Source organism: Aptenodytes forsteri, unplaced genomic scaffold (genome assembly GCF_000699145.1).
Source record: "Aptenodytes forsteri isolate BGI_AS27 unplaced genomic scaffold, ASM69914v1 Scaffold15, whole genome shotgun sequence".
Classification (NCBI taxonomy): Eukaryota; Metazoa; Chordata; class Aves; order Sphenisciformes; family Spheniscidae; genus Aptenodytes; species Aptenodytes forsteri.
The window spans coordinates 2,495,177-2,506,881 of record NW_008795129.1 but is presented as its reverse complement, the minus strand read 5'-3'; the positions used below and the strand labels follow the sequence as shown (position 1 = coordinate 2,506,881).

At 35.1% G+C, this 11,705-nt stretch overlaps 1 protein-coding gene across 1 annotated transcript in view; it reads left to right on the top strand.

The window, feature by feature from the left end:
- The window catches only part of ADK (adenosine kinase), a 303,687-nt gene that overhangs the window by 64,590 nt on the left and 227,392 nt on the right, over positions 1–11,705 (top strand). Inside the window, exon 3 of the mRNA XM_009277647.2 lies at positions 8,683–8,761. Within this exon, the coding sequence (XP_009275922.1) occupies positions 8,683–8,761 (79 nt within the window). The remainder of the gene's footprint in view (positions 1–8,682; positions 8,762–11,705) is intronic.

The following is an 11,705-nucleotide window of genomic DNA, read 5'->3' as shown; positions in this document are numbered from 1 at the left end:
GGTGGACTTGGCAGTGCTAGGTTAATGGTTGGACTCGATGATCTTAAAGGTCTTTTCCAACCTAAACGATTCTATGATTCTATGATTCAAAACAGAGCTGGATAGAGAAACAGGGAGGTTAGAGAACTAAAATAGAAATCTTGCTTGGTATTTACTGTTGGTTGTGCTCAAAGCAGGATTTTCTGCACTCATTATTTGTTCATGAGGAAAATTATTATAGTTCACTGCATGTTAATAGGAGCTTGGAGTGGACGTATACTGTCTTCTTGGTCTATTTAAATATCCTGATGTATTTTTAATGTTTTCTTGATTTAAATTTACTGACTGGTTACTGATGTAAAATAATTTAAAATAGCACAAGGGGTGAAGAAAAATAGATGTTTTTAGCAGTGTAGTTGAATTGACGTGAACCATTTATATTATTGTAAAGAACAAAAAATTGATTTATATTGTGGTTAACAACTGTCACCATTGTTTTGGACTTTGTGCTAATAGAGAATATTACTCAGATAAAATGCTTCTTAATCTGAGTGATGTATGGAAACAGTTAGCTCATAATTTGGTTTTGGAGCAGCTCTTTCTGCAAAACTTTCTGATATTTAATCAACTCTGAATTGGAATCTGAACTTTGCAACTTGGTTAACTTATTTTTTACTGTTTTACTCTTTTGATGTATTTATAGATAAAAGTACAAATTGTAAAGTTACTATAGTAAAATATTTTTATCTGCCAGGTGTGAGTGTGCATACATCTTTTTTTTCTTTTTGTCAGCTCTTTACAGGCAGCTTAATATGATTTGCACTACAGCTTTAGATAATCTAAACTGTAGCAAAGATAAGGCCTAAGATCTCTTGATGACTGAATACTTTTAATATTAAAATATTCTTGGCAAATATTCTATTAAGTTAAACAAATTTTCACTTTGAGCTGGAGTAAGTTGATGCTTGTGAAACAGCAGTTTCAATTAGCATTCACTGAAGGTTTATTGACAGTTAACACCTGGTCTCTACTGTGCCAAGTGGGAAGCATCTACTGCAGTGTCGTATGATTGTTGCATAATTAGGATTATGATCTCTAATTTGCTTTTAATTTTGTAAACCTAGTCTTATTTTCAAAACCAGTCCGTGTTACTTGTTTTCCTGCATTTTTATTGTAGGGTAGGTAAAGTTATTGATGTTAAAAGGATTAAGAAGTATACTACTTTCTAACATGAAAAACAACTTGCCCTTTCATTGGTTAGTTAGCAAGGAAATTTGGACATGAAGAATTTACTGGTAGGTCTCAGAAAGTATGTATTCTTCCCATACTACTTATGAGAAGCAAACAGAAAATGACCCAGTTTTTTTGGAAGTAGTATTCTTGTATACAAGCTGCCAAATGTATACTGGGAACATCAGGAGCAAGTGTAAATGTTTTTGTAACACTGCTGAGAAATAACAAAGGAAATGACCTCGTTCCTCAGTGCTCCAGAACGTACTTTGGCGCATCCAAGGATGAAGGTGGTAAATGCTACATATTTTTCCCTGCCTGCAATGCCTTTTGACCCTTACTGGCTATGCGTAAGGGCAGGAAGCTACTTATGGCTACGGTGTTTTGCAACAAATACTATGGTGCAAATCCCTAGATGTATCTGCAAAATTTTTGAGTCTTGGCTGATCATTTGGAAGATCTTCCTCCAAAAAGATGGGGGGGGAGGGGGGAAGCATAAACTTGCAGTGAATTACTGAACTGACGGAAATTCTCTAACAGTATTTCTGATTACCTATACTCAGATGACACTTTTTACAATGTTTTGATTAGAAATTTAATAGAGGGAGAGAAATTTTAGTTTTCTTGACCTATACTATAGTAATCATATATAATACGCATATTTTAAGGTTTGTGAAGGTATTCTGTGTATATATAACGTGTGTATATATTCATAGTGTTTAGTGACAGTTAGAATCAGAAATGTAAACATTTAATAATGTAGTGGTATAGTTTTTCTTTTCATTTTCCTACAGCATTTTGGAATATCAACAGTAAAACTTGCCTTGTGGTGGCTGATGCTTCTGAGTGTAATCATGTACATTTTTGAGATAATGTAGAGGAGGAAGATATTCAGATAATCTGGAATAAGGGGGGGCTTTTCAAGAACACTCGCATAAATTTGCCTGACTCTGCTGAGAAAAGAAAAAAAAATTACTTTGAGAAATGTCTTTAAATCATGATCCTTAAGAGCTGATGTTTTAACCTTACATTTGAATGACTGTTACTTTTTCCATCTTGTTTCAATATGCCTAAATGCAAACACATGTGGAAAATGTTCTTTTGGCTTTTATCAAACTGACATTTAAGTGCATTTTTTTCAACCTCGCTAACATTTGTGGTAAAATATTTCAAAGCTATGAATCTTGCAATTTGCCTATGCATTTTTTTTTTTCTTCTTCTTTCATATATTAACATTTGGTACTCATAATCCTAACCTGGTTGGAATTACTGGCTTTTTTCATTTGCTGTTTGTTTGGATGAGGTGATTAGGAAAATACTTTATGTGAAATTCTAGTTTGCAACAGTAAATACTTCCATGAAGAGTCACTGTTTTCTGTACTTTAGTAAATAAAGGAGAAAAATACGATAATCTGCTATATTCAATTGTAGCAATCATATTCCTAACACGTTTAGCTTTCTGTTGTGTTACATGTCCATGGTGCTAACCTGTCTCCAATACTTCCTTTTTAGCATGTTTCATTCTTCCCCTCTACTCCCCTACCCATTTCCAAGCTCTTTTAATTCTGTGCCAAGCTAATAAGGAGAAGAACTAGCTCTGGGTAGTCAGTCATTGCCAAGCAGCTGTTACACAGTTTTCTCATGTACCTCTGTGATCGTACCTCATTTCTAAAAGGCAGTATTTTTGGTCTTTCAGGTCCAATTTTAAGTAAGAACAACCAATTATATCTGCATCTCAATCTTAATTGGTTATACGTCAAAGACTAGGGATGAAATAGTTCATATATGTAACTATCCTTTCTAGGGTTTGAACTTTGAACACTGAGTTGTACAATTTAGACAGAGAAATTAGGTACACTCTTCAGAGTTAAAAATATGAATTACTTTTCTTTTTACCCACAGTATTTGTCCTAAAGTATTCTCCCTTTTATTTCTGTTTAAAAATAATACCTTGTGGTTTAGTCATAATGTTTACATCTCGAGACTAGACCTTTTCCTTAAATCTGAATTAGATTTTATGCAGGATCAGATTATGAGGGCTTCAGCTTGCCTGCTAATACTGACCAGGGAAGGTTGTCTTTCTACAACATGCGCCCCATCTGCCTGGTGGTGTGGCTGCCTGCATCGTTCTGGCATTGGCCCAGGCTGTGATGAAACTGAGAATGTGACAGACGACAGGCTTGTCCAGATGTATGCATAACTACTTCTGCCATGCCCTGCAAAACAGTCAGGATGCAGGTTTGGCATTATTTAGTTGTTTGTGTTGATTTATTCCCTGAGGGTTTTCTTCAAAAATGGAAATAATATTTGGTACTTTTTTGTAGTTTTACTGAGCTTTTAGTATTATTAAAACAGGTTGTATAATAAGATGCTCACTCACCTACTTTTTATTTAATTTATGGAGTGATTTCTTAGACATTCTGACACAGGTTACATAATTTGAAGATTTAAGCAGATTGAAAAAAAATGCAATTAAAAGGATCAAACATCTAACAGTGCATGAGTGTGGTTCTCCTCACAGCTGAACATTTAAGCTATTGCCATGTCTTAATATGACTACTACTTGCAATTAAAAATATCTGGGAAAGGTGTCAGAATTGCCATTAATTATGATTTTTAATTAAAATCTAATTAAAATTCATCCAATAGCTTGAAAACATACCAAATCCTAGTCTACCTTCCTATCTAGAGGGATCGACAAAGGCTGCCTCCCCAGGCCCAACTTACCTCCAAAGAGAAAGAAGTTACAGACTTATGTGCAACTTGCGACCTTTTATTGATTATTTAAGAGGTTTCCGTCTTAGTGTTTTTGAAGGTTTTTATAACACCAAACAAAAATGTACAATCCACTGTATTGTATTATTATTATACAAAATACATATTGTAGTATTTTACAAAATAACCAGATTTTTGTCTTACATTCAGGCTGTCATTATCTGGCATACAACAGAAAAAAGGGCAAAAATTATTTTTCTCTCCTCTCTAGCTGCTTTTGGCAGCTGATTTTTTTAAAGTGTAGCTCCCTGCTGATGTATGCTATTGAGTACATCTTGGGTAATAAGCAGATATATCAAAAGATATCCAGGGCAACACACCCTGCTGAAAAACAAGCGATTACTTTTCTCTACTTCTTGCAGGTAGAAGTAGCTTCTGACGTACGCATCAGAAGTGTTTTTTCCTGGTGCTCTCTCTGTATAAGACAGTTAAATGTTGGTATTCTATGGCCATTTTACTCTTCAAAAAGAGTTTCTTTGTAGTCTAATATAAGTTGTATCCAAAACCTTAACAGCATTACTTGAATTGCTTTAATTTTCCTTACTGCAGCTCCATTGCCTTATGTTGTCTGCCTTCAGTTGTAGGGAATGTTTTACGTGCTTATTTTTGTTGTCAGTTTGGTTTTGAAAGCATGGTGAGCCAAATATGACTGTATTTGTTGCTGTGTAACATAGAACAAGAAGATAGTCCCAGCTCAAAAAAGCCTCTGATTTTGTGTATAAAGCGAGTTACGAGAGATGGGTATTGATTCAGGAGAGGATTGCCAGTCATTAGACTGGAGAATAGCCTCGGGAAATCACACAGCCTTGCTGATGACTTTTTTTAGACATTATGCTGAAAGATAGTCTGAAGGAAGATTTAAAGTAGATTTGCTAATATTCATAGAAAATTCTAGTAACTGGGCATTGGATGATATTATGGGTTAGTGAGAGAAAAGGTATTTTTGTTGACTGCTTTGTGCCCTGAGGCTGTTGTAAATCTGAATGTACCGAATGAAGGATGGTATGTTCAGTGCTGTAACGCTTTGCAGGGCCTTGACAATGTAGAAAAGTGGCTTCTGCCTGAAATGCCTGAGAAGGGGCTGGAAGAGGGGTGTGGAGAGAGGCGAGCTGGGCAGAGGGATAGCTGACACAGATGATCTTTGCAGCTGTCTGAAGGGATTGGATATTAAGATGAGTGCATTTATCCGTATAAGTACAGGAAATCATGCTTTCTAAGAGGTGCTATGAGAAGGAATAGTGTAAGGTTTAAACAGTTTGGTAAGAGGACACAGAGAAGAAGAATAGTGATCCTCAGGTTATGAATGGTTTGAGTGACAAACAGGGTGGTGAAATTGTCAGCAGTGGTACTTACTGGGGGGTAATTCTAACAGCTGTCTCCAGTTTGAGGTAATGGTATGGCATATGTAAGAGGAGTCTGTGCCTTTTAAAAATAAGCCCCCACCTCCTGTAATGTAAGGAGGTGTATTTTGTTTAAAAAAAAAAAGGCATAAAAAAATTTATTCTCATTCTTGTTTGTATTCTTTTATAAAATAGCTTCTTCCATTACTGTGTTATACTTTTTTTTTAATAGCCATTAATTCTCTTAAAAGTGAAGCTACTGAAAAAGCTCACCTTTCAGTATTGAGTTCAATTAGGAGTGAACCCTTTTTAAAAAAGGGGAGGGGAAAAACAAGCAACTGACAGAAGTGCTATTGCCTTTAGTATAATTGAGCAAAACATTAACATATCCTCTTTGGTCAGTGCTAGAGTTGATCAGCAGTATCACAGCTGAAAACACATGCTGCTGCAAATGCAAACTTGTTTTTGTTAAAATACGCCGTAATGTGGTGAACAAATTCATGGTACCAAAAATAGGGGCCCCTCTATATGGTGCTGATTGTGGGATTTATTATTCTGTTATTTAAGCTAATGGTATGTTACTAGGTCAGGAGAAGGGTCACAGTTCTCAGATATAGCACAGCCTTAAGAAATACTCAGACCAACAATTGCAGAACATGAAACAAAAATATTATTCAGTCTTGCTCATAAGGTTCTAATTTTCTTGAATTATCCAAAGTGTGATAACAGCTTAGTCCTGAAGCACACACAGAAGCTCTGTTTAGCATTCCCAGGCCTCAGAGCAGTTTCTACAGTTGAACTTCCTTCCTTAAAATGGAGAGTTTTATAAAAGCAAATACCATGTTTCTGAGGCATGCTGGAATGACAGTCTTCTCTTTGCAGGTCAGACATACAGCAGACAGTGACAAAGTCAGTGTTCCCACGCTGCCTGTGCCATCTGCTGACATTTTGAAAAATGTCCATCTAACCGTTCATTTTCTTAAGATAAAAAGCTGTTGGCATTCTTAATTTTCAGGTCATTCTTGATACAACTTGGTTATCAGGCTCTTGTGGATTAAAACAACACAATTTATATCGTCCTTTTGAAGTGTCATGGAAAATGACCAGCAAAAATTACTTTTCTTGCTGTATGAACTCATCTTCTATTTTATATAACAGACCTCTAGAGGTGTTGAGTTTACTATCTTAATAAGAAGAAAAGGAGTTAGGTCTTTTAATGTTCAATCTGAAATATTGAAAGACAGTTGCTATTGTTTGTCTTATTCTATTAAGTAATTTTAAAATAATTTGTTCAGATTATTTCTTAGATTACGTAGCTGTCACCTTGAAATCTTCATAATACAGACAGTATTTTAACGCTGTTTCCAATTTTTTTCCCCAAATTCATATACCACCTATTTTATTAATTCAAACTACAAGATAAGTATTTGAATACATACTCCTAGATTTAGAGCTGCTAAAGTAGGTGATCAACTACAGTACCTTAAGTTTATAAGGTTTAACATGGCATTAAATAATATGGACATAGAAACATTCGATGTCTTTAGGTAAAGGAATTAAAATATCAATTGGCATGCTTGTAGATATACAAGAATACAAAAATAACCATGTGATTTGGGCAGTACACACTCAAATTGATTGAAAAGGTAAAATGTGAATTAAATTAAAGAAAAAATATTGCCAAAAACTGAATTGGTTCATGACGGTTTGTATGTCTTTGCTTGAGAAGCAATTGTTAGGAGACCTGTTGTGTTTTGTTATTTTTTCCCACTCTCAGCTACTTGCTGTCATTTGAGGTTTCAATTGCTTGACATAGAATTGGTGGATAATTAGTAGTGTGGATAACTGTGAAAATCATATGTAGTAATTGAGTTCTTGATTCTTTCTAATTGTCTGCCCATCGGTAGTTTGCTAGGGTGAGTAGCTAATTATTCAAACATTTTAAATTGAAAGTACTGTAGAAATAAAAACGCTCTTGTTAGTAACATGGTATTGAAAATCAAAACCTCTTAAACAAAAAGTCATTATTTGACAAATCTATCCCCAAAGCCACTGTTCACATACTATGAGGAGATTGGGGTTGTGAGGGGGAGAGGAAGTCTAGGGTTGGCAGATAGTGTTGATTTTTTCACTGTGTCTGAAATAAAGATGTGTCACTGTTTTAAAAGATGCTAAAGGTGAATACCATAAAATATGTTGAAATACATCTAACTGGGCAAGCTTCATTTGTTAAAGATAAACATCTAAAGTTAATAGACTTTAAGGGCGAATCTATGCTATTCATTAGGGTCGACCTTGAGGTCATTTTGAACCTCAAATGTGCAAACAAATTTTACAGTAACCATTTTAACTTGCCTGCAGGAGTCCTTCTCTCTGAGTCTAATGTCTTCTGAGGTTGTTAATCCTGCTGTTTAATTCACTCATTTTGAAGTGTGCTTAGAACTTAAAGGCATGATACAGTATTTGTGCACAGCCTCCCTGCAGTCTCCACAACTCGCTCATTCTAGTTTCCTTTTCTGTGACGCTTCCCTTTTCTACAACCTGTGACTAGAGAGAAGGCTGGTTCTTAAGCTTTGGTGTACTGTGATCAGAGATGCAAAAAGTACCCTAGACAAGGAAGAGTGTCTTATAGAACTCTATCTGGGTCTTAACCATGAAGTTTGATCTGAAATACGAGGGTAGATATTTCTGTTAAAAGTTCAAATATTTGTTTCAATGTTCAAACCTAATAATATACTACTCAATGTTATCAGAGAATGCTATGTTTTCAAAGTAGTATGACTTGAAGGATTTGAAAGCTCATCTGGAGACACTTGGCTTTTCTGTTATCAGATTTTCTCACATACTAGTAGATTTGTTCGTAAAAGTGTCAAAATATACTATTTCAGATGAAAACTTAAAACATAGCACCGTTGTTTGGGTCAAGTTAATTTTGAAATAGACACCACATCTCCTCAATCTTCTCACTTAATTTTACGTTCTGTTTCTAGCTTTAATGAGGTGGAATTAAGTATCTGAATGTCTTCATTTATATAATTTTTCTTAAAGCATATATTTTATCAATCTAACAGTTCATTGCAATCAAGCTTATGCTTCAGATGTTTTCTTCAGTTACTCGCTCCACTTGCAACTTTAAGGTAAAGGATTCAAGTTGATGTCACACTTTGCTTTGTAATTTGGACAAAACCTAAATAGATGTTTCCAGCTTGCACCATATGTAACAGCTAATGTGTCTGAATTTCTTGTTTTCAAACAACATGATGTCATCTACTTCTAATCTTCATGTCTTCTTTTGAAAACAAACAAAAAAATGTAGAGTTTTAACTTTTTTCTTCTCCACCTTTTTTTTTTTTAACAGATTTGAAGAACTTGTGAAAAAGTTCAAAGTAGAATATCATGCTGGTGGTTCTACTCAAAATTCCGTTAAAGTGGCCCAGGTTTGTTCTTCCTTAAAAAAGAATTATTGATAATTTGAAGTGTTGAGTTTGAATCGACTTGATGCTCTGTATTGTCTATGTTCATCATAAGCACTGCTGAGTGGGTGCTTGTGATTCTGTTGCTCAGACTGTGCTTGTATTTTTTGACATGATTTATTTTGAAGTTGTGCTCTTTATTCTTTTCACAGACTTTCTGTTAAGGTTATAGTTACAACTACAGTGTACCTAAGAGTGGAAGGGAGGGTTTTAAGGAAGGTTGAGCCAGGCTCTTATCAGAGGTGTATGGTGGAAGGATAAGAGGCAAGGGCCAAGGTCCCTTGCTGCAGTGAGGAATCTTCCAATGAGGAGAAAAAAGTCACAATGAGAATCAATAAACAGAAGTTGTTGAATCTATGTGCTTGGAGACTTTCATAACGTATCAGGATGAGTTCTTGGGCAACCAGATCTAAATTTGAGGCTGGCCCTGCTTTGAGTAGTAGGTTGGACTAGAGACCTGCAGAGGTCCCTTCTAGCCTTGCATTGTTCTGTGATTCTAACCACATTTATCCTGTAAGAACTTGAAAGTTTGTAAAAGATTGAAATGTTAAACTTTTTTTTATACAAGTATAATTTTTCTGGCTATGGGTATGATGAACAACAGTAATGATGAATTTGGTTTCAGGTATATTAGCTTTTCTATAACTAAAGTATGCCTTTTGTCACAATACTCTTAAGCATATACCTGTGTGTATATTTTTAGATTGTGATAGATGTACAAATCCTATAAATAAAAATATACAAACTGTATTTATAACCTTTTTGTTAACGATCCTGGCTTATTAACTTCCAGACTTCCTATATAATTAAAACTTACTGCCAGATAGCATTAAATGCACATTTGGAAGAAATTAAGTTATAATTTAACAAAGGTTGCCCCCGCCATAAAAAGGAAAAATTCATTACAGTAATAATCACTGCTCCTTTGTACAAAATAGTTGCTGCTTCTTTACTAAGGTTTCCGTTTTCTGAAAACCCAAAATATTTGAAAATATTTGTGATAAAAATATTTCACAACAGAGAGAAATCTAAGTTGCATGTGTCTTATTGTATGTAGCATAATTCTGAAATGGTTATGCTTTTTACATACAGCTTTCAGGGCTTTTTTTTTTAACTGTGTGGTCAAGCCAATTTTTTGCTTCTGATACTTTAAAAAAACCTCTTCATCAGGAGAGCTCAAGTTATTGGATTCATTCTGTATCAGTATGACTGTTGCTTGACCTATGGGGATGGTGTAGAGGTGGAACGCTGTTGATCTCTTCCATGACAGCTGATTAGAGGTCAACTTTTTGGAGGGAGTTCTGCAACTGTTTATTACTTCAGAGGCATGAAATTCTGCTTCCATTCCTACATCTAGATTGAGGAGATTGAGAAGCAAATGCATATGGTAGGCTCAGAGTTTCTAAACTTTGAAGTGTTCAAAGAGCCCAGGATTTTATTGCCATCTCTCCTTGAAGTGACCTCTTTGACATCAGCTAATTTATTAGTAAACTATGTCTCATACTTAACTGCCTCTTAATCTATCAGTCCAGGTGTTGTTCAATAATTATACTATGAAGTACACAGAACCTATACAGAGTCAATGAAAAAGATGACATTTAAATCAATGAAATGTAGGGGTTTCTATGTCAATGCTCCTTTCTTATACTGATCGGGTTTTGTCAGTGAACTTTTCCCTTTACTTTGGCTCTGAGTTGAGAGCCTCATTCAGCTCCAGTTGCCATCTGGAATTGTATTTGTCTCCAGAAGGGTTGTCATCTCCTAGTTTTTGTTTCAAATAAGATTGAAACTTCAAACAGTTGTGCATGAATAACATAACATCACTAAGAGGCTTTAAAAAGAGGGGTGGGAGTGTGAGAGAGAGGGGAAAAAAGAGAATTCTGGAAATCTTGAAAGAAGCTGTTATTCTGTAAGCTTCAGCAGAAAAAAATAGTTTAAATGTAAACCCAAAATTAAATTAGAAATTCTGGAAGAATTTTTGCAGCACTATTCATTGGCATATTGGAAAGAATAAGTGTGTAAGTAATCTTAGATCTGAATAACTTATATATATATTTATTTGTTGAAAGTAACGGGAGGAAGCAAAGACTGATTCAGGAAGCCTGACTGGTGTTTGAGAAGTAAAGGACCAATAAATAAGTTCAGAGCTCTGAGGTAGTCACACTCTAAGTGGATTCTCTGCGAGAAGACGTGTGGGGAAGAAATCCTAAGAATACAGCTCTTACTAATTTCTCAACTTGTGTTATTTTATGGGAAAAGCTTGAAAAAGTATGCTAAAAACTGAGAGACATAAACTAAAAAAGCTTGTTTCAGCTGTTTAAAAGTTGGTGAGAAATAATGGCATGTTAAAGAAAAGCATCCTTGGAAGCCCAACTGCAATGGAAAACAACTGTCTGAGTAGAATGGCTGGAAATGAACAAATGGCCTCTGAAGTCTGGCAACTGCTTTTTTAAAAGTTCATTTCTGAGCGGGAAGAGTGTATTATTAAGGAGTGAGTAGGAAAATTGGAGAGCAATTAATAAAATGATTGGAATAAAAAAAAGGAAGAATTCAAGAAGCAACTCATAAATAGGGTTGTTGAATTGTTTGTTTCAAATAGTCTGCTGTTTTAAGGCTCAGAAAAGCAACAGTATATTGAAACAAAAATACCCAAAGGCAAAATGGATGGGGAAAGTTACAGTATATAATGTGTTTAAAAAGGAAAAATGAAAATGTCATATGCTTGCTTACATGGTCTATGGTGATCATCACTTCAGTTAAACATGCTCATATATTTTGGATATTTCTTTTGTATCTGTAAGACTGTGAGATCTACTCAAGAAAGACTGTATCACTGTTCCTGAAAAGGATAACCCAACTTCTTTAAACAAAAAACAAAAAAAAAAGGGGGGGGGGGGGGGGGAGCACT